Source organism: Diachasma alloeum, unplaced genomic scaffold (assembly GCF_001412515.2).
Source record: "Diachasma alloeum isolate Michigan unplaced genomic scaffold, Dall2.0 Dall_scaffold_01136, whole genome shotgun sequence".
In the NCBI taxonomy this organism is placed as follows: Eukaryota; Metazoa; Arthropoda; class Insecta; order Hymenoptera; family Braconidae; genus Diachasma; species Diachasma alloeum.
Genome location: NW_021681246.1, coordinates 96,908 through 118,815, shown reverse-complemented (window position 1 = coordinate 118,815; position 21,908 = coordinate 96,908). Strand labels below are relative to the sequence as shown.

The following is a 21,908-nucleotide window of genomic DNA, read 5'->3' as shown; positions in this document are numbered from 1 at the left end:
GGGTGGATAATTTCAAGGGTCAAATAACCACAAGGGCCAAAGGGGATCACTTTCGAATTATTTCTCTTGATTTATCTCTCGCCTGTGCAAGAGGGATATCTGAAAATCACGAGGATCAAGAATGATAGGCAGGCAGGCAGAACAATCACGAAGGATTATCTGAACTTCTCCTATTTGACCCTTACGATCGTCTTTCTTGCTTCTTGGTATTCATGATTGTTGGACCCTTCATATCATTACGCTGCTTACGTCCCGCGGTCGAGCCTTTCGGTAGTTCCACCCCTCCACATTACCTTGCTCGTGTGATTTAACCCTTGCGACTTTTGACTCTTGGGAAGCATAATTCTGATTTAATTCTTGCGACGTTTGGCCTTCGCGCGTCATGATCCTCGTGACCGTACCATCCTTGTAATCATCCGGCCTGCGTGCCTCTAACTTTTGAACGTTTTGAAGGTTTCAGTTGAACCTTCCTGTGAGTAGATTTATAACACTTTTTGACATTTATGATGCTCCAGAGGTAAATTACCGGTATTTGGCAATGTCACGTCGAAAATTCCCATCTGTGAAATATACCCAACCCTGGATGGGACCATTCCGTAAACGGAAGAAGTGGGGCCTGAAAACGCGAGACTGGGGACGCAGTGACTCCGCCCGTCGAAAATACCCGGCTCGAAATTACAGGAGTCCTCCTGTACTTACTGCGGAAGTTCCTTAATCTCAATAAAAAATTACTCACCGAAACCACCAACAACGCACTATTGCAGACCACCATCAACGCAATGAATCTTTTGAACGATATATTCTGCGTAATATCATAAATAAAAGCGCGAAACTTCTTCCCATCGGGTCTGGGCGGCAGATGAAGTGGCTGAGCAATTTTCAATCTCTTCTTCAAGTCGCACCAGCGTCTCTGATCAACAGTGAGCAGAGCAGTGCCCTTGTTCTCCGAGTAATTGGCAATGACAACACCCACGAAGAGTGTCAGTCCAATCATACACCCAAGAAAAATGTAGATATGAATATAAATAGCATGAGCAGGTCCCAGAGATTTACTGAGCACATCTCTGACGTCCAGCCAACCCTTGAACGACAAAACCTCGAATAATGTCAGCATTGCATCACCAATGTTGTCAAAATTGAAGCGTTTCGGGTTGGCCCAGACTCGCGGCACTAGGATGGACGGATAGCTCTCATTCACACCGGGTTTTAACTTCATTTTCGTTACGAATACTCGTCTCATGAAGACACCGACGCAATCCTCACGTGATGTTATGGTTGGATCGTTGCAACGGGCCAATCTGCCACCGTAGAGCTGTACTCCGTAACTTGCGAAGACGAACATCAGCAAAATGAGGAGAATTGATACCTGAATAGGAACAAAGAACGTAACACGGAAAGAAAATGAGAATAGTTACATATTTCTGTGATTTTTTTTTCGTTCATTTTGTGCGTGCACCGACAGCCAAAGCTATCTAATAGTATAATAGCATATTTCGATACGAGCGCGTAAAAGTGTTGTTTCACGCGGCGCAGAGCACTTTTCATCACTCGTGCGTAATCCCACTTTCCACACATTTTGATGACAAATAGGCCATTTGATGTGGCCAAATTACACGTGCGTGTGACAAAGTGGATCTTTACCCACTAGTAACACAATATACTATCACTCATTCGTATCGAAATATACTATTTCTTACCAGTGTCGAACCCTATTTTTCATCACGATTTGTGGAAAGTGGAATTTCGCGCACGGGGAGCACTATTGTTAAGTATCTCCATTACTTTACGCCCAAGTGATGTAAACAGTATATTTCGATACGAGTCCGTAAAAGTGTTTTTATCTGTGGGAGATGCGTAGCGCCGAAGCGAGTGTTACCCTCCAAAGTATCAAAGAACAGTTTTACACACCCGCATCGAACCTTATTTTTCATCACAATGTGTGGAAAGTGGGATTTTGCGCACGCGAAGCATGTGTGTAACAGTGTTTTTTGACCTGTGAGAGGTGTGTAGCGCTCGCCAAAGGCAAATGCTACCTGTCCAAGAGTCAAAGAACACTTTTCCCTCGAATGTCGAAGCCCTATTTTTCATCACAATGGTGGGGAAGTGGGATTTTGCGCACAAGTAATGGAATAGCTTTTTTCGTCACAAGGCTGAAAACAACTTTTCTGACGAGTGTGAGGTTGCAGACCGAGGTGAAGCCGAGGAATGCAATCACATCAGTCAGAAAAGTTGTTTTCGTGTCACGGGACCTGAAAAACCCCATTTTCGTGGCGCGCAGCGATTTTCAGGTCCCTAGACACGAAAATTAATATACACACCGCGCCATGGAAAACATATCCCCCTCCCACACGTGGTTGCCATCCTCGCCTTCGGCTCGGAAGGCAATCTTGCACGTGAGGGGCGGTGATCTTTTCCAAGGCTCGGGCATGTAATGTACTATTTCGGCCGAGTGGCGCACATGATTTTTCTTCACAATGTCCGTAAAACGGCGTTTTACGGACAGTCTGTTGAGGATCGTATATTTTGATGCGAGTGCGTAAAAGTGTTTTTTGACCCAGGAGAGATGAGCTGCGCTCGCCAAAGGCTAGTTCTACCCTCCCAAGGGTCAAAGAACACTTTTCCCATGAGTGTCAAACCATCACAATATGTGGAAAGTGGGACTTTGCACCCGCGGACCGTGCGTAAAAGTTTATTTTACTGACGAGTGATGAAAAACTAATTTCTTGAGTCAAATATATCATCCTTTGAGAAAGAATGAAAAAAGAAGTTTGAGACTCTACTAGCCTACGGAGTTTTAGAAGTAGTCCACATGCAAAGTTTCACATGAATAATTATTATTTTAGTAGAAAGTAATGGATATACGAACCAAGAGAATTTCTTTGAATCCTCTGCACAATTCATAGACGACTTTTCTCATGTGAGGCACTAGAGTGAATATTCGGAGGGGTCTCACGCAGCGTAGAATCATCAGCACCTGAGCACTCGAATTCGGGGGGACGTTTTTCGGCATCCAACAGAGAAAAACCAAACTCACCTAGGGAGATGTTGGTAAAGGTTGTTTAATAAACAGGGGAGGGTAGGGCAAAATGGACCAGGCGGGCAAAACGGACCCCTAGGGCAAATCGGACCACTGACCGAAAATTGATCATTTTTTTTTACTTCCGAATGGAGCAAATTCGAAGTCACTTGTGGTTTGAGGTGATTAGCAAATCTGATCAAATTGTGGTTTAACGACACTTGTTGTCTATAAAACCCCTGTGACGGTTACGATCCAAGAAACTCACTTTTAATTCAACACATTCAGTGGTCCTGATTTGAAGCAAAAAAACTACCAATTTTCTGTCAGTGGTCCGTTTTGCCCTCCCCTCCCCTAATAACAATGAAGGATTGTAAAATGCGTCCAAATTATGATGTTTTAGTCGATTATTTGATCAATTCAGGGACTACACGGATGAACAAATTTAATAGAAAAATCTAGTGAGTTCGCTAGACAAGTGTATCGGATTTCTATTGAAATTTCTATTATTTTTTGGCCAATTCTACTGAAATGTTCAATAGGAAATGTTTTATAGAAAAAATCGAAAAAAAATTTCTATATAACTTATTCTCTTCAGAGATTTTCTATAGAATTTCCTCGGCTCAAATTTTCCAAGTTTTCTCTTTGATTTTCTTGATGAGAAGAAAAGAAAAATGGAATGAAAAAAATTGGAAAATTTGAGTCGAGGAAATTCTATAAAAAATATTTGAAGAGAATTAGTGACATGAAAAAATCGAATTCTATTGGCTTTTTCTATTGATTTTTTAGATTCCGACAAAAATTTGATGATTGTTACCATCGCAACTCATTACTAAGATGATTTTACAATTAAATAGGTCATGAATTGTTGGAAATTCATACATAAAGGTACAAAGAACTCACAATGTAAATAAAAACATCAAGAACAGAGGCGACATCCTTGATGTAAGCTTTGGGTGTGAAGAATAGACCATCAGCCAGTATTTTCAGAGCCAATTCAATACTCATGAATATAACAAAACCATATTCAGCTATTTGAAGCCCTGGGATCTCCATAACTCGATACTTCGGCGTTTCGAACATCATGGAAACGCAGGATAACGTTGTGACCAATATCATGACCCAGTCTAGATACGTAACGAGTCCAAGAAAATTACTACAGCAGAAAAATTGAAAACGTTTTCAATCAATGATTTTTTTGCCAAGCAGTAATCAAATTATTATTAACCTTAATTATTCATTCCAGCATTGAAATAATCGGCAATATTCAAGACAACTCATCCTTGGCCTTTGTCAGCCCTTGTTACATATATTTCTTTGTTGTTCTTAATGGCAGATTCCGGTGAGTTTTGAGTATTACGAGTTTTTAAAATAAGGATTTTCATGTCTCGAATACAATATTACGAGTTATTGAAGGGAGGATCTTCATATGTGTCCCCCTGTTTTCCATGTATGGAAAAATTGATGATTAGTGTGAAAAAAACGAATCGTTTACTGTTCGTTAGCCGTGCCAAAGCCTAAAATGACATAATCGAAAAAATGGTCCAATTTAACTAATTTTTTAGGTAAACAACTTTTTTTGTCTTCAAAATTTTTATAGCATTAGTTACACTGTTCAGTTTTATGGCCTATGCCTATCGTGTGTTACATCAAAATTCACCGGATTCTCTCCTTAATTAAGGATATCCAAGTACTTTGGCTATTTTTTCTCCAGTGAAATGCTTTTCTACTTTTGTGATCGAACGTTGGAGTTTTCGTTTGAGCCCCATTTGACCCTAAGTTTCCGCACATTTTACAATGATTTTATTATTTTAACTTTGCACGTCTGAATTTGAATCTTGATATTGAACCGTTAGAAACGATTTTACAAATCTGAAAAAAAATAATTCTGTGCAAAATTAAATTTTAAAGACGCTGAATAATCATGTTTTTTTTTAAGTTTTATCACACAATTTAATTGACAAACTTCATGATTGAAAATAGTTGAATCTATAGTGTCTGTACCAAACTGTAAAAGATATTTGGATATGCTAGTCATATTTTACACAGTCTAGACATTGTGCAAACTTTCATTTTTAATATGTCACGAATCATGAGATCAATACACTCTTTTTTGTGCCAAACAATAATCAAATTATTATCGACCTTCACAATTCTTGAGATATCGAAATTTGCCGCTCTCATATAAATACTCGAATCATTAACCATATTCATTTCAATATTTTGCTTTACTCACTGAAAACTTTTATATTGAACTTTTCGTTCCTTCCCCGTTAGCGGATCCTTGAGTCTCGCGTCGTACCTAGCGTAAACGAGCAGTTGACAAATTTTCCGAAATTTGCTCTCCCTTGGTACAGCAAACAGTGGAGTATCAAAGAACGGATGATTTTCCCTCAAATCATCCTCCCGCTGATTTCTCCTCATCTCCGCCTGTTGTCTCTTGGCCTGCAGTACTTTCATATCCCAATCAGGATTGGGAGTGCTTCTCGATGAAGTTACCCTATTTATCGCTCCGATGTCTCCATTCTCTACTAAATGCTCATACGTTTGTTTTAGTTTAATTGAACCACTTCTAACACTTCTACGAATTGATTTTTTCTGGTCTATGCGGAGTTGTTTTGCACTGCTGAGTGTACCTTGAGGTTTGAGAAGACCTTTTCCTGGTACTGGAATCATTGCTGAATCCCCCAGAAGTAGTCTCTGGTTGTTCGAGTCACTAAAACCGTCACAATTATTATTTATCATAATCAAAGAATTAATGGTTTTAACCACTCACGTACGGCGTCGATACCATGAATAGACTCATAAGCTTGTCCTGTCGGCCGGAGTCAATGCATGGCATCGACCCTCCTTTCCGTCAACAGTAAAAAATTCTAAGAGACATTGACATTTGGAAAAGATATTCGGAAAGTCAATGGAATTGTCTCCGTAGTGAACTATTTTTTTTTCAATGCCTTTATAATTTTTTTTTAATGAACAAAAGTTGTAGATGAAAATTTTAGAGTGAACCGATTCAATCACATTAACCCTAGATGGGTCATCATATGAGGGAAACTCCGCCCCGCGTCGTTTTTCTTTAACCCTCGAGTGGTCGCACCTCTCCACCAAACGTATCTGGTCGCGTGATGAGCGCTGCGCCGTTCCGTGTATTTTACCATTTTGAGAAAAAAAAAGTTAAAAAAATGATGTTTTTAAGATTAAACGAGTAACTTTGAACTTCCAACTAACAACTAAGATCAGTAGAAAACGAGAAAAGTGAAAACATCATTGAAAAATTGATTTCCATTCGGTGCGAAAATTCGAAATTCGGAGGTTAAACACAGAGATTTTGACCGAGTCGAATTTTTAAGGAATTTTCATTTTTGATCGGTGCAAAGATGCACAGAACAAAAATTGTTTAAATGTTTGACATGGTGGAAAGTAGGAATTCCAATTTTTTCGGATTTTTTCTCAACAACGTTTCAGTGTAAAAAATAAAAATTGATACAGAACGGCGCTCGTGCTATGACGCGACCGATCGAGGGTTAATTACAATTGACTGACTAACTGGAAAAATTCGAAAAAATTTGATTTTGTCAACTAAAGTGTCTAAAAAATTATAGTAGTTTTTAGAACAACATATTTCCTGAAATTCCAAAAGAAAACAAATTATTTCGAACAGATGAATTATTTTTTCTCATGTCAAATAAAATTGCCCATCACACGACGTTGCCGGATACTCGCTAAACGCGCCCGGGCAGTGTAGAGTGAATTTGGCAACGCTAGAGCCTAAATAATACGGCGGGGAATCCCCGCGGAGGTAACCAGACTAGGGTTAAACATAGGGACAAAATTTCCCCCCAAAATTTTGAAATTTTTACTGAAAATACTTTAATAATCCTTCTATCGAATGGCAGAAGTTAAATTTCAATTTGTTGAATAATTTGTTTGTTATAAATAAATTTAGCATGTTCGAAGATCTCGACAACCAATTGTCGGCAAACATTGAAATTGGTGGCAAAAATGAGGAAATTATGGAAAAAAAACAGTTCTTAGGAAGTTTATTTCAAAGTTCAACGCAGCCAATGCATTTTGTTTCAATTTTCTTCGTTCAATTGTTTTCAAGTTATCGCTCACTAAATAACGGAGTTGACGCGTCGTAAGTCTCCCGGCCATTGGGACAAGCCGCGTTATATGGACGCCGTACGTGAGGGGTTACATGTGCTTTCAATTATCGTTTCCTACAAAATTAAAAATTTCTTTCTTCACATATATCTTACTTAATTATGTAGATAACAGCGGCTTTCTTCAAACTAACTACAACATTTCTAACTTTCGGCGGATTATTCAGAATCTTTACTGGCCTCTGTTTTCTATAAACCATCTTTGAGTCGAATGTCTCATTCATCCTCTTGGCAGCCTCATTTTTCTCGTCTTCAATATCAAGAACAAATTGTCGCATAAAACTCTCACGAACTTTTGGGAGATTGAAGTCTGAGGGAACTTTGTGGAGGCAAGTCATCTGTGGACTGGCTGGAAATTTTTCGAATATTCGTAATCTAAAGGGAAGTGTTTCTTTGATTTCTGCACTTTGGGCGCATAAACTTTTTTGCTTGGTTTTTTTGAGCTCCTCGTCGAGCTCCAAGTTGTCGAGAATCACAGCGACGAAAAGACTTAACACGATCTGGATGGGAATTTTAATGCAGTAATTACTGAAGTCTTTGGTGATTTTCTCTTTCATTTTTTTAAATTACCAGTGTGACGAAGAGATGATAGCCGATGAAATATATGGCGACAACAGGTGCGATGAAGTGATGGGTTCGGACCATCGTTTCGTCCATAACTTCGACCCAAGCTTCTTGAGTCAGGATTTGAAACATAGACATGAATGCCTGAAAAAATTAATGGTCGAGTCAACTGCGATATCGATTAAGAGGCCTTGAAGTAAGAAAAAATTTTTAGAAGAGATTTTTACGAAATAAAAATGAATAACTGCGAAAATCACTCATTACCATGCAGCAAGTGTGATGATTTACCTCTGGAAATGTCTCGAACTTTGTGAAACCACATAGAAAACAGAATAGTTGCATGGATATGCTCGAAGTAACGACCAGCAAGCACATGGTAAAAATAATAAGACTCCCAAGTTTTTTTCCAGGGCCAAAAATTTTGTAAACAAAGCCCTCCAACATTGGTGACGCCTTTATGAGTCTTACGACCCTCAACACCTTCAAGAGTAATCACAAAATGTATTTTACTATCATCATTACCAATTATCATTTCTGTCGTAAATTGTTAAACTAGGACAATTTCCTCAATTCTGATTTTGACCAATCACAGTGCAGTATTTGGAGTCACGTGACGCGTTTCACATTGATAATTTCCCCGGCTGCAGGGAAATTATCAGACTGATAATTTCCCTGTAGCCTGTCAATTGTTTTCTACGAATTTGACAGATATTCCTCACATTTTGGTGAGATGTGTCCCGTAACCCCGAACACTGCACCCTGATCGGCCAAAATCAGAATTGAAGAAATTGTCCTCCGAATACTCCTCGACCTTCAAAATTCGTCGGATATTTCCCTCAAGTTTTCCTGCATATCAACGATCGGGATCAGCATAGCTGTAAAATCTGTAAAACTGATCCCTCTCGGTGCTATGCAACAAAACATTCGGGAAATATCCGATAATTTTGAAGGTCTTGGGGTATTATAGCTGATAACTGCATTTATAAAAATTTGTTTTGCCAAATCACTTCTACAAATTGTTGAGAAGCGATTTCACCCTCGATCACTCGCCTTTGGCCGCCAGTGTTTATCTGTCGCACGGTTAGCGCAGCGCCGCTGGGTTAAACTGAGCGCGCTGTTGCCACCTTAGCCCTTACCGTTATGGGCGCATTTCAAGTGTGGCAGTGAATGTAGCAACACTGTCGCTCGCGGGGTCGAAAGGGACGCACTCGGACCGGGCGGCGCGGCGCCACATTTCTATATCCGTTCAACGTTTTCTTTTTTAGCTAAACAAATTTCCCGAGAAACAAACGGACAAAGCCAACGCTTAATAAAAGAATTGAACTAGGAACTCTAATTTTTTCAGAATTTTTAAGCGTCGAGAAACACACGAAAATATAAAACAACGAAAACGGGTGGCGCAGCTCTCATTGGGCGAGTGATCGAGGGTTAAAAAAAAGCCTTTTCGAAAAAAATGCCCTTATCCTAGTCCACCAATTCACCACTGATTTATTCTTTATGTAGATGTCTATTCTTCATTATTTTCTTACCTGAAAATATGTGAATGCAGTCATGTAGCAAAATGGTAGAATATGGATAGTCGTCCCGATGGCCAGTAGAAGCTCGAATTTGTGAATAGAATGTTTGTAGTAACTTTTGAAACCTAGACACCAGATCTTGAACAGAGTCTCGAGGTCCAGGAAAATAGTGAAGGCAATTTCTGCGTAGTAATAGTTATTGTAATACGTGTTTCGTGGTCTCTCGTCGTGTTTGAAAGTCATAGTGGCAGTTGTAAGTCCATTCGCGAGAATGGCGCACATCACGATCATTCGGAATTGGGGAGAGCGGAGGATAGCTTGGCAGAGGGGCGAAGCCGCTAGTCCTCCGTGCTTGGTGTCATCTAGTGTCACTAGTTTCCAACCGTTGTCTTCATCACAGAGAAGCTGTGGAGACGCAAATATCAGTATGGCACAAAAATTTCATAGAAAAACCTAGCGAATTCGCTAGACAATTCTATTGAAATGTTTTCTATTGTAGAAAAATTCAATTGAATTCGATTTTTCTATACAACTTATTCGATTGAGACAGTTTCGATTATAGATTTTTTTATAGAATTTTCTCGGCTGAAATTTTCCAAGTTTTTTGTTTGATTTTCTTGATGAAAAGAAAAGAAATATAGAATGAAAAAAAAATGTGGAAAATTTCGAACATTTCACGTGGATTATGAGGGTCAGATTAGGGATCGAAATGAGGGTCACAAGGGTCAGAATAAGGATCATGGTGGTCATATGGGGGTTGGCGAACGGAGTGAGCAGGGGGCGTAGCCCCCTAGTCTACAATAAATTCTCAAGAACCAAAAACACAAAAATTACCTGAGACTCTGAGGTACTCGTATGTGTCCTCTGCCCCTCTGCCTGAAGTTGCACTCGTATTTCGTTGAATGTCTCGGTAATAACAGCGATGAAAACATTCTTAACGAGCCAAGCGAGGAAGAATATCATTGTGCTGAAGTATAGAATTGCTCGCCAAGCGGGAAGACTATCGATTGCTCTATACATAATGAAAACCCAGCCCTCTTGAGACGCGGCTTGATAAACCGTGAAGATACTGATGACTGGAAAATCCCAACAATGGGTAAATAGCGCGTCTTCTGACCTAAAAATATTATTTGAAAATACTTTCCGATGATCTTTACGTACAGAATTGATCGAACCCGTTGAATCCCATGATGTACTTGGATAACTCCAGCTTCATGCAGGTCATCCCCTCGGGGCATTGATACCCGGACTCGGGATCAGTCGAACAATACGTATCGGGTATTGCTAAACTATTTATAGTGATTTGTTTCTGATCTGTATTGTTCAAGACGCAGTGATTCGTTAGTTCACCGAAAAATTGAACGCCCAGGAGACTGTAGAGGGACATGAAGAAGCCGAAGAAGAGGGTTACGTTGTAGATTTGTTGACTCGAACGTCTGAAATTAATTTCATTGACAAAGCCTGGAAATTTGATTTTTTTCATCCGGTTATTTCAACGAAGAGTCATTTTAGGTATTGAATTTAAAGTTTTATAAACATAAGGTCAATTTTGAAGATTAAAATCGAAAATTCTAAACGAAAGTTGATGTGAACGGAAACATTCTGATTGAGTTTGTGCTCAATCGGGAGTCTAGTGATGATAAAAATTTTGTACTCGAAATTAATACTGCACAATTAAGGGTCAGAATTGAAGGGTCAGAACCTAAGGGTCACAAGGGTTCTAATGAGGGTCAGAAGGGTCAGAATAAGGTCACGAGGGTCAGATTAAGGGTCACAAACTTCAAATTAAGATTAATAAGGGTCGTGGGAGTCATGGAGGCCATGGGGGCTCTCTCTATCTCTCCATGTTATGAAAATCCAAATCGACTTCTGGTGATGAAAAATTGATACTCGAAATTAAGGGTCAAAAACCAAGGATCAGAAACTAAGGGTCACAAGGGTTCTAATGAGGGTCAGAATAAGGGTCACGAGAGTTATAGTGAGGGTCAAAATAAGGGTCAGAATAAGGTCACGAGGGTCAGATTAGAGGTCACAAAGTTCAGATTAAGATTAATAAGGGCCATGGGGGTCATGGAGGTCATATGGGGCTCTCTCTATCTCTCCATGTTATAAAAATCCAAATCGACTTCTGGTGATGAGAATTTGGTACTCGACATTAAGACTCCAAAATTAAATGTCGAAAATGAAAAGTCAAAAACCAAGGGTCAGAAACTAAGGGTCACAAGGGTTCTAATGAGGGTCAGAATAAGGGTCACGAGAGTTATAGTGAGGGTCAAAATAAGGGTCATAATAAGGTCACGAGGGTCAGATTAGAGGTCACAAAGTTCAGATTAAGATTAATAAGGGCCATGGGGGTCATGGAGGTCATATGGGGCTCTCTCTATCTCTCCATGTTATAAAAATCCAAATCGACTTCTGGTGATGAGAATTTGGTACTCGACATTAAGACTCCAAAATTAAATGTCGAAAATGAAAAGTCAAAAACCAAGGATCAGAAACTAAGGGTCACAAGGGTTCTAATGAGGGTCAGAATAAGGGTCACGAGAGTTATAGTGAGGGTCAAAATAAGGGTCAGAATAAGGTCACGAGGGTCAGATTAGAGGTCACAAAGTTCAGATTAAGATTAATAAGGGCCATGGGGGTCATGGAGGTCATATGGGGCTCTCTCTATCTCTCCATGTTATAAAAATCCAAATCGACTTCTGGTGATGAGAATTTGGTACTCGACATTAAGACTCCAAAATTAAGGGTCGAAAATGAAAAGTCAAAAACCAAGGGTCAGAAACTAAGGGTCACAAGGGTTCTAATGAGGGTCAGAATAAGGGTCACAAGAGGTCTAGTGAGGGTCAAAATAAGGGTCAGAAGGGTCAGAATAAGGTCACGAGGGTCAGATTAAGGGTCACAAAGTTCAGATTAAGATTAATAAGGGTCATGGGGGTCATATGGGACTCTCTCTACCTCTCCATATTATAAAAATCGAAAAATGAGTGAAAATTTCACTGAAATCCAGGACTTTTTGTTCCCTCAAAACTATTATTTGTGTAAGAAGAAAATTAGAAAAAACTGGTGAAATTTTCTCCTAAAACCACTCGTTATCGAGATAATTTAATATTTACACTAAGAGAAAAACAAACATATTCTCAAACAAGTCTTGTTTGGGCCGATAAAACCGCAAGTTGAAAATTGCCAAAACAGAAATTGTTTGGTTTGAATTTGACAGTCTGAAGCATGAATAATTGCTCTACTTTCGACAAGAAAGGAAGATTTGGCTTAAGAGGCGGATGATTCACACGAGACTGTGCCTTTTCAGGATGAAAATATCTCTTGTAGACGAAAGTTTATCAAGAAATATTTCGTCCCTAAGTTACGAGATTGCTATCGTATCATTATTCTTATTTCAGTTAAGGATTCTTTTTTTGTCTGTGACTATTGAACAGCCACAACCATAAACTATCTCTTAAAATACATTTTTTTTTGGAACTACTAAATCTATTTTTGCGATAAAAATTTTCCATCTCGACGCACTCTTCGCATGTTTGGCACAAAAGAAATCCTCCTTTGATAATTCAAAAACATAATTTTTTTGACACAAGCAAGACTTGTTTGACAACTTTGTCGTATTTCTCTCACTGTGTTGAGATCAAGTGATGAAGGATCTGAAAAAATTTCGTGCGAATTATTCTGTGAATATTTTCAGAGCGATAAATTTCATAAAGAAATGTTAAAAGATATTCCATCGTAAATGAAATTTTCTATGAAAATGTTTATCGACATTCTCTACTAAATCTTATCCTTCCTGAGACATTTGCAGAATAATTGTTGAATTTGTCCTTTCAACACTTCACAATCGAATTGTCTGAATAAATTTTAGTTCATTTACTTGAAAATTTGATTAATCTTATCCTTTGCCATGGTAAACTTGAGGAAAATCCTTATAAAACGAAACACAATGAGTGGCCTTGGTGCTCGGATTACGGACGCTGCACTGAACTTTGGGACAAACTCAAGCATCTCGAACATTTGTAGAATTACGGAGAACCAGAGGAAGAGGACCATTGTCGCGTCGAATTGGCACCAGTAGTCTTTCAAATACGCTCTCTCTCTCTATATAAAAGAAAAAATTCATCATTAACTCTACACTGACAAAAAAAATTGTTTTACTAAGACAATTTTATTACACGGATGAAAAAATTTAATATAAAAACCTAGCGAATTGGTTAGACAATTTCATAACTTCCTGTCAGGTTACCTTTAAAATTCCTCGGATATGCAATTTGGCAATCATTTCGGCAGTGAATAGGAATGTGATGATGAGGTCCAACGTGAATGTCACGTACTGCAGCTCTGGTATCTCTTCAAATGTCTTTGGTGTGTTTAGACAGACTGATGCTAGCGATACGAGGGCACAGCAGGGCATTAGTGTGGTGATGACCCAAGGCTATAAAAATTTAAGGAACGTCATTAGACAATTGGAAATATCGTTAGAAATACTTTAAATTATGGCTTTAAATTATAATTAATAAAAATTCATTTTCTGAAATTAAGTGTTATTACAAATATTATTGAAATGCTAACACTTGGAAAATTGCTTTTGTACATATAAAATAGCTATTTTTGATAATAAATTAGCAATATGCTTGCGAATGGTCACTGCATGTTATTCTGTTCTATCGTATATCATTTGTTGTTGTGTATTATTTTTTACAATTGAATTGTATGTATTCTTGAATCAATTGCATTAGTTTTTTTGTGTCATTTCATGGAAAATATGATAGTAATTCCCATGATATTGACATTGAATCTGTTTAGGGGAAAAATGGTTATGAAATTTCACAACTTGGTTGAATTTTCAGAAAGAAAATGACATGAATTTTCAATTTTTGCCTGAATTTTCCTGATTTTTATGAAGTTTCACTGAATAATTGGACTGAAAAATCAAGTATTTTATTGATTTTTAGAGGAGTTGAACAGAAAATCAATGGAATATTCCGGTAGCGAAGTGGTAAAAGGAGATAAGTGAATTTTGACTATTGACCAGTTTTCAATCAATATCTCGGATTCTAAGGGAGACAGCGAAATTTTTGTTATAAACTTTTTTGTGGAGCCAGTTGAGTACTGCAACAAATGTAATTACGAACATTTCGTTATCTGCCTTAGATTCCGAGATATTGATTGAAAACTGGTCAATAGTCAAAATTGACTTATCTCCTTTTACTACTTCACTGCTGATTTGATTTTTCAATGACAAGATTTCCGGAAATTTCAGTGGAACTTGAGCACGATAAAAATTTCCGGAATTTGACACAGAAAATTCAGGCGACAATATTTAATAGTGCACACTGTTAGAAATGTTTTGAAATTTCATGGAAGATATTATAGTAAATTTCATGAAAGTGGTATTGAATCGGATGTATGGAAAAAATGGATATGAAATTTCAAGTTTTAGGTAGAATTCACGGAAATTCATGAGTTATCAGGGGGAGTGAAATGGAAATTTCATAACTTGATTGAATTTTCAGTGAAATACGAATATTCAGAAACAAAATGCCATGAAATTCCAATTTTTCCCTGAATTTTCCTGATTTTTCTGAATTTTCACTGAATAATTGAACTAAAAAATCAAGCCTTTATTGATTTTCAGATCATTTGAACAGAAAATCAATGAAGTATTTTATTTTTCAATGACAAGCACGGAAAATTCAGTCGAAATTTTTTAACAGTGTTTGCACCAAGCCCAGTTTAAAAAATCCTTAATGAACGATATCCAAGTATCTGTTACAGTTTGGTACAGCCCACATTATACACTGAGAGAAAAACCTCAGAGTTCCCAAACAAATCTTACTTGTGCCAAAAAATCGTTTATTAAAAATTATCAGAAAAATTTTTTTTTGTGCCAAACATGCGAAAAAAAATTGCCAAAATACTTGGATATCCTTAAGTTCCCTCAAGTAAATCTCATGTGGAACGTATAAGTTTTCGGCAGAACTAATATTTTCTTTCAGTGCACGTGTAGAACGAAAGAAAAAAAAGAATATTAAAAAAATACTACATTTCTTCTCAATGACTCCAGATTATCCTTTATTACCTTATTCACCCATTCAATGTCTGCGCTCTCATTGAGGGACTCCTCCGGGCCGTAATCTGCCAGGATGGGCTCCCCCTTGAGGCTCTGCTTGCGCCCAAGAATCATAATAGGGATTATATTCGCAATGGTGAGGCCTGAAAACATTCCAAAAATTCACATCAATTTTCATTCCCTTCTCAAGCGCTGGAATCATTCTCATACCACTTCCCGCGCTCGCAGGCCAGCCCATTCAAACATTCATATATCGTTAAATTATTTATGAGTCTCTCGAAATGGGAGGGCGAGGGTAATTGTTCTGCTGGGGTTCATCCAGGAGTTCGACATCTTACACATTCAACATCTTTTAAGCTACGACTTCACATGTAAATTCTTAAAGTAGAAGAAATAGAACTTCAATTTTCCTATTTACTAAAGATGAAAGAGACGTGAAGTTGTTTTATATCGAAATATCTCAACCAAAAATAGTACCTTAGGGTACAAGGGCACAAATTTCGTTTTCAAAGAATGTGTAGTTTACAGGCCGAGCCGAAGGCGAGGTCTCTACACACATTCGTTGAAGACGAAATTTATTACCGAGTGCTCTATAATATTTTATGTCAAGTCGTGCAGAAGTCGAGTCTTGAGCAGGCTGCGCGAAGCGCAGCGTGCGATAAACTCGACTTATTGCACGGCGCGACATAAGCAAATTAACGCCATTAATTTGTGAATTTTGGGTAATTTGTTGAATTTTGGTTGTTTTTTTGTTTTTGTAGTCTAGTATTATTGGTTTGGAAACTGCCTGACCGCTAATCCTCAATTTTGATTGGTCAATGAGTCACGTGAAGTAGTTGTTGAAAAAAACACCGGTATTTTCAAATTCTTCAAATGCCAAAAATGTTTTCTGCGTCATATTTTTTCATTTTTTCAACTCACAAATTATTCTTCACTTCCCAAATTTTAATTTTTTCATATTTATCACACGCCAAAATGATCAATTCTGGCTTTTCAGATTTTCATACATAAATTCTAAACTCTTCAAAATTCACGAAAATTCTTTGGTTTCCCAAATAATTCGAGAAAAATCTGTGATCTACGATTATCTAGAAAACTGTGAAATTTTCCGAAGAATTCAAGAAATTTTTTCAGTTCTCTAGGAAATCAATTCATAACCCTCCCCTAATTTTTCAACAATTACAGATTTTAATCAGATTATTTTAAAAAGTAAAAAAGAAAAGAATTAATCGAAGATTAAAAATTATTCATTGATGTTTCATTGTTCATTCTCTTCATTCTCTTAATTCTCTTTAAGTCATTATCAATAAATTCGATTTCTTCATTTTCACAACAAAAAGATAAGCGCGCGCGAAAGCGCGCGCACAGATCTAGTGAGAATTAAAATCTGACGTAAATTCTAAACGGAAATTAAGGATGTACTATATCCTTTCGGCCAAAATTCACGTTTTTTTCATTTTTCTGGCAAATTATTGATCGGATTGACGTCAAATAATATACCGTTTTTGCGTTTTATCACTATTGACTGACTCCCGAAGTTTCATGGTAGTGCAATCGATTTCCTGCATTTTTTCAAAACTTTTGTGAATTTCCGAAAAGTTTTAGAAAAAACGCAGGAAATCATTGCACGATCATGAAATTTCGTGAGCCATTGAGTAATGAAAAAACGCAAAAACGGTATATTTTTTCACGTCAATCCGATTAACAATTTCCCAGAAAAATTCAAAAAACGTGAATTTTGGCGAAAAGGCTGTAATACATCCTTAATATGAATGGACATATTCTGGTTGCGTTTGTTTTCAATCGGAAGTCTAGTATTATTGATGATAATTAATCTGAAAGTGCAAAAATAATGCTGAGTCTTGTGAGGAAATGATCTTTTAGCGGTTATTCAGAAGATTAAAGTCCCGAAAAAATCAGAAAAAGTGAATAAAAATTCTGGGCACAATATAAAAATTATCGTCAGTGGCAACTCTTGTAATAAATAATTTATGTTTCTGCGTACCCGGATTGACGTGTTATGTCGAAACACCCTACTCAAACGAGGGACTATTGTTTAAAAAAATAATTGAAGAAAGAATTCAGTAGCGAAGTGGTAAAACGGTTTAAGTCGACTCATCTCCCAGTTGAGTTTTTGAGGAATATTTCCGAATCTAAGAGAGATAGCGAAATTTTCGTAATTACATTTGTCATAGCACTCAATCGGCTCTACAAAAAAGGTTATAACAATAATTTTGCTATCCCCCTTAGATTCCGAGATATTCAGTGAAAACGGGTCGATAGTCGAAATTGACTTGTACCGTTTTACCACTTCGTTACTGAATTTGATGGATTAATTTCTTACTCATTAAAGTTAGAATAAATCAGAGAAATTATCAATGATGGATAATTTTTTTTTGGCTTTTTGAATTTAGTAGTGAAGTGGTAAAACTGTACAAGTCAATTTTGACTATTGACCAGTTTTTAATGAATATCTCGGAATTCAAGGGAGATAGCAAAATTTTTAATATAACCTTTTTTGTAGACCCGATTCAGAGCTACAACAATTGTAATTACGAAAATTTCGCTATCTCCCTTAGATTCGGAAATATTCCTCAAAAACTCAACTGGGGGATGTCGATTGATTATTTTGCCTCTTTACACTCAACGTCTGAACTGGAGTTTATTTATACTACTTTACTACTGAGAATGTTCTTCTGTGGAATGTGTTCCCATGCACATGTAGGGAATTATATTATATTTTCAAGTTTGATGACAGCAATTTTTTTCTGCTTAAATTTCGAATGTTAAATATTGAATGATAATTGCAGGTTACTCACGGGACTTAAAATATAACAAAGATGAATAATTTTTGTCAGAAATTCTAGATATAATTCTTTTTCATCCTATCTCTCTCTTTAGATTTTTAAGAGATTTTCTGTCGAAATTCGGAGGGATATCTGATAGTAAATAAAAATAACCTCCAAGTGAACTGAATTATTAAAGTTAAAATTCATGGGAAAAATTGTTAATATCAATTATCAATTTACAATCAAGGTCTGAACTGGAATTTATGTATACTACTTGAAGTCAGTAGCGAAGTGGTAAAACGGTTTAAATCGATTTTGGATTATTGGCCAGTTTTCAGTGAATATCTCGGAATCTAAGGAAGATAGCTAAATTTTTGTTAGAACCTTTTTTGTAGCACTCAATTTGCTCTAGAAAAAAGGTCATTACGAAAACTTTGTTACCTCCTTTGGATTCGGAGATATTCTTCAAAAACTCAAGTAAGAGATAAGTCGACTTAAACCGCTTTACCACTTCGCTACTGAATTATATTTTCGCGTTTTATGACTAATTTGTTTTCGCTTAAATTTCAAATGTTGAATACTGAATGACAACTGCAGGACACTCACGTGACTGAAAATATAACAAAGATGAACAATTTTCATCAGAATAAATCCCAGTTATAATTCTTTTTTCATTCTAGCGTATTATGTTCAGTTTTTTAAGATTCTAAATCGAAATTCGGAGGGATATGTGGTAATAATTAACAGTAAATTCCAAGTGAACGGAATCATCAAAGTCAGAATTCATGGGAAATATTATCAATGATGAATAATTTTTTTGGCTATTTGAATTTATTTTTCCTTTTTACACTCAACGTCTGAACTGGAGTTTACGTATACTACTTGGATTATATTTTCGCGTTTTATGACAGGAATTTTTTTTCGCTCAAATTTCAAATGTTCAATATTGAATGACAACTGCAAGGCGCTCACGTGACTGAAAATATAACAAAGATGAATAATTTTAATCAGAATAAATTTCAATTACAATTTTTTTATTGCATCGTATTCTTTTCATTTTTTCAAGATTTTAAATCGGAATTCGGAGGAATATGTGGTACTAAATAAAAATCAACTCCATGTAAACTGAATCATCAAAGTTAGAATTCATGGGAAAAATTATCAATGATGAATAATTTTTTTTGGCTTTTTGAATTTATTTTTTTTCTTTGGAGGTAGTGCCTGAACTGGAGTTTATTTACACTACTTAAATAATGAGACTGCAGTTCTGCGGAATGTGTTCCCATATACGTGTAGGTAATTATATTTTCAGTTTTACTACAATAATTATTTCCCTTAAATTTAAGGGGAGACTACTATCCTATTTACTAAAGATGAAAGAAACGTGAAGTTGTTTTATATCGAAATATCTCGAAACTGCCTGACCGCTAATCCTTAATTCTGATTGGTCAACAGGTGACACGAAGTTATTCACAAAAAAACAGGCGGCATTTTCAAATTCTTCAGTGACATAATTTCAAATTCTTCAGTGGTAAATTTTTTTTTCACGTCATATATATATACATGATAAATATATATCATCGGTGAAATGAATAAATTCTGTCCTTTTATGGAGACCGATTATTTTTAAAAAAATTGAAGATAATTAATTGAAAATGAAAAATTCTTTATAGGTTCTTTTACTCTATTTCGCTATTCACTTCAATCATTAGTCGAATTCTCTTTGATTCATTATCAATATTTATAAGGTATTCATGGGAAAATGAAATTCAATGAATTCCATTTCTTCATTTCAACAAATGAATAGATCAGCGCGCGCGGGAGCGCGTATGAAAAGTCTCACTCCAATAACCCACGACTTTTAAAACCCCATAGTAGTCTCCCCTTAAATGTAAAATGTTGAATGACAATTACCGTGGTGACAGTTTTCGAATGGAACCTAAATAGCCGAATTTGACCCGCACTCACAGCATAATTTCGAATGAATAAATATTCAAAGGCATCGATGGAAGTCCAATTTCATTGTTTTCCTCTCGAAACGCAGTTATTTCTGCGTGAATTACAACACCCATTTACATTACACAGAACGCAATAAATTTCTAAAATTACATTTATCCGGGGTGCTCGATCGACTGATCTGTTTATCGAGCCTTATGTAATGTACAGATGGTTGGATTCAGTCACGCGTCATAAGGATCTAAAGACAAAATATAAGTAAACAATTGATTTTCATGAGTTTTTATGAGTTGGGGGATAATTTTTGGGATAATTTGTGAATTGATACACATTGAAACAAAACGAAAAAAAAAATAAAACCTATAAAAAATATGGTATTCAAGATTTGGGTTCACAAATGTAGAAAAAAGTTGGAGAAAAATTACCGAACAAGTCAAGTAATCGTGGAGCAACCTCGATTTCCAGTACTTTTTCACCTTAAAAAGGAGAAAAGTGCGAGATTAAGAGTGAATTTTACTCCGTTGTCCCGGAAAAATTTACTAAACGCGAGGGTGATTTGTACCGGTATTGTAAAATTTACTCTGTATTCCATCGAAAATTATTCCAGTGAACGTGAATAATTGCTCGATTTTTTCGTATAATTTTTCTGTAACAGAAAATGATTTTCACCGAACCTTCAAAAATCACTTGGTAAAAGTTCACTTCCATCCGTCCCCACGACCTTCAGACTTCAAATTTTACTAAGCTAAACAGGCGGGTAATTTTTGCATCCATAAATGTATTTTTTACCATGAAAATCGTAAGATATCCACTGAAAACCAGTAGTTTTTCACTGAATTACAATTGAATAATTAAAAACGAGTCAATTAAATTAAATTTTCGATTAAAAACAAATGAAAGCAGAAAAGTGAAATCAAACTTCTCTAGATTTGCAGTTCCTTTTATTTGTCGCAATAATGAGACTATTGGATCTCTTTCTAGCCAAAAGTTTACTAACTCCAGAAATGCGTTGTTTCACTCAAAAATCAAAATTATTCTCATGACTAAATACGTTGTTATCTCAATCAACATGACCATACGCTGTTCCAAGTAAATTATAATTGAAGTGAGCATTTCGTATGTCGAATCCGGATGAATATTGTTACGCGGAAAAAGCTTTGAGATTGTAGTAAGATGTCGTTGAGGTGAAAGAAGTTTATATTTCTCGACTAAAAAAAACGCATTAGTTTACAATAACAGAATCACAGATTACGACAATTCAACACAAACTTGGATATCACAAATTTCGTTCAATGTGATGTACGGAAAGCTCAATTTGAACATCGGCTTCATTCGAGAAAACAACACTCAATTCATTCCTCAATGTAATCACCTCCTAGGTACGAATTTTTTATCAATTCATGAAAGTAGAAAATTTCTCGACTGGAGATTATATTAGGTTTAAAAAAATAGAACTTTTCCATTTTTGTGGTGAATACATGTGACTTGACACCAAGGACTGTTTTATTTGATTCAAGTAAATGTATCTCAAGAAGAAATAATTGATATTCACCGTAAAATCTTATTAGTTTGAAATTGGTTCAAGTATATAATACTTGTTCCAAGAAAGAAACATCTCAATAAAAAAAATCCTTTCTATCAGTGTACTGAGGCTGTTCTTCTGTGAAATGTTGTCCCATGCACATGTAGGTAATTATATTTTCAAGTTTTATGACAGCAATTTTTTTTCGCGTAAATTTCAAATGTTAAATGTTGAATGACAACTGCAGGACACTCACGTGACTGAAAATATAACAAAGATGAATAATTTTAATCAGAATAAATCCC

At 36.4% G+C, this 21,908-nt stretch overlaps 1 protein-coding gene across 1 annotated transcript in view; it reads right to left on the bottom strand.

Annotated features, from left to right (window-relative positions):
• Positions 1-15,474, bottom strand: part of LOC107045927 (sodium leak channel non-selective protein) — a 38,685-nt gene extending 23,211 nt beyond the window's left edge. The window contains exons 1-13 of the mRNA XM_015268340.1: positions 15,346-15,474; positions 13,510-13,698; positions 13,141-13,364; positions 10,422-10,696; positions 10,095-10,336; positions 9,273-9,665; positions 8,032-8,223; positions 7,750-7,887; positions 7,276-7,679; positions 5,253-5,732; positions 3,920-4,172; positions 2,867-3,034; positions 737-1,366 (exon numbers count right to left, since the gene is read on the bottom strand). Of these exons, the coding sequence (XP_015123826.1) occupies positions 737-1,366; positions 2,867-3,034; positions 3,920-4,172; positions 5,253-5,732; positions 7,276-7,679; positions 7,750-7,887; positions 8,032-8,223; positions 9,273-9,665; positions 10,095-10,336; positions 10,422-10,696; positions 13,141-13,364; positions 13,510-13,698; positions 15,346-15,450 (3,693 nt within the window). The 5' untranslated portion in view covers positions 15,451-15,474. The remainder of the gene's footprint in view (positions 1-736; positions 1,367-2,866; positions 3,035-3,919; positions 4,173-5,252; positions 5,733-7,275; positions 7,680-7,749; positions 7,888-8,031; positions 8,224-9,272; positions 9,666-10,094; positions 10,337-10,421; positions 10,697-13,140; positions 13,365-13,509; positions 13,699-15,345) is intronic.
• Between the last annotated feature and the right edge of the window lie 6,434 nt (positions 15,475-21,908).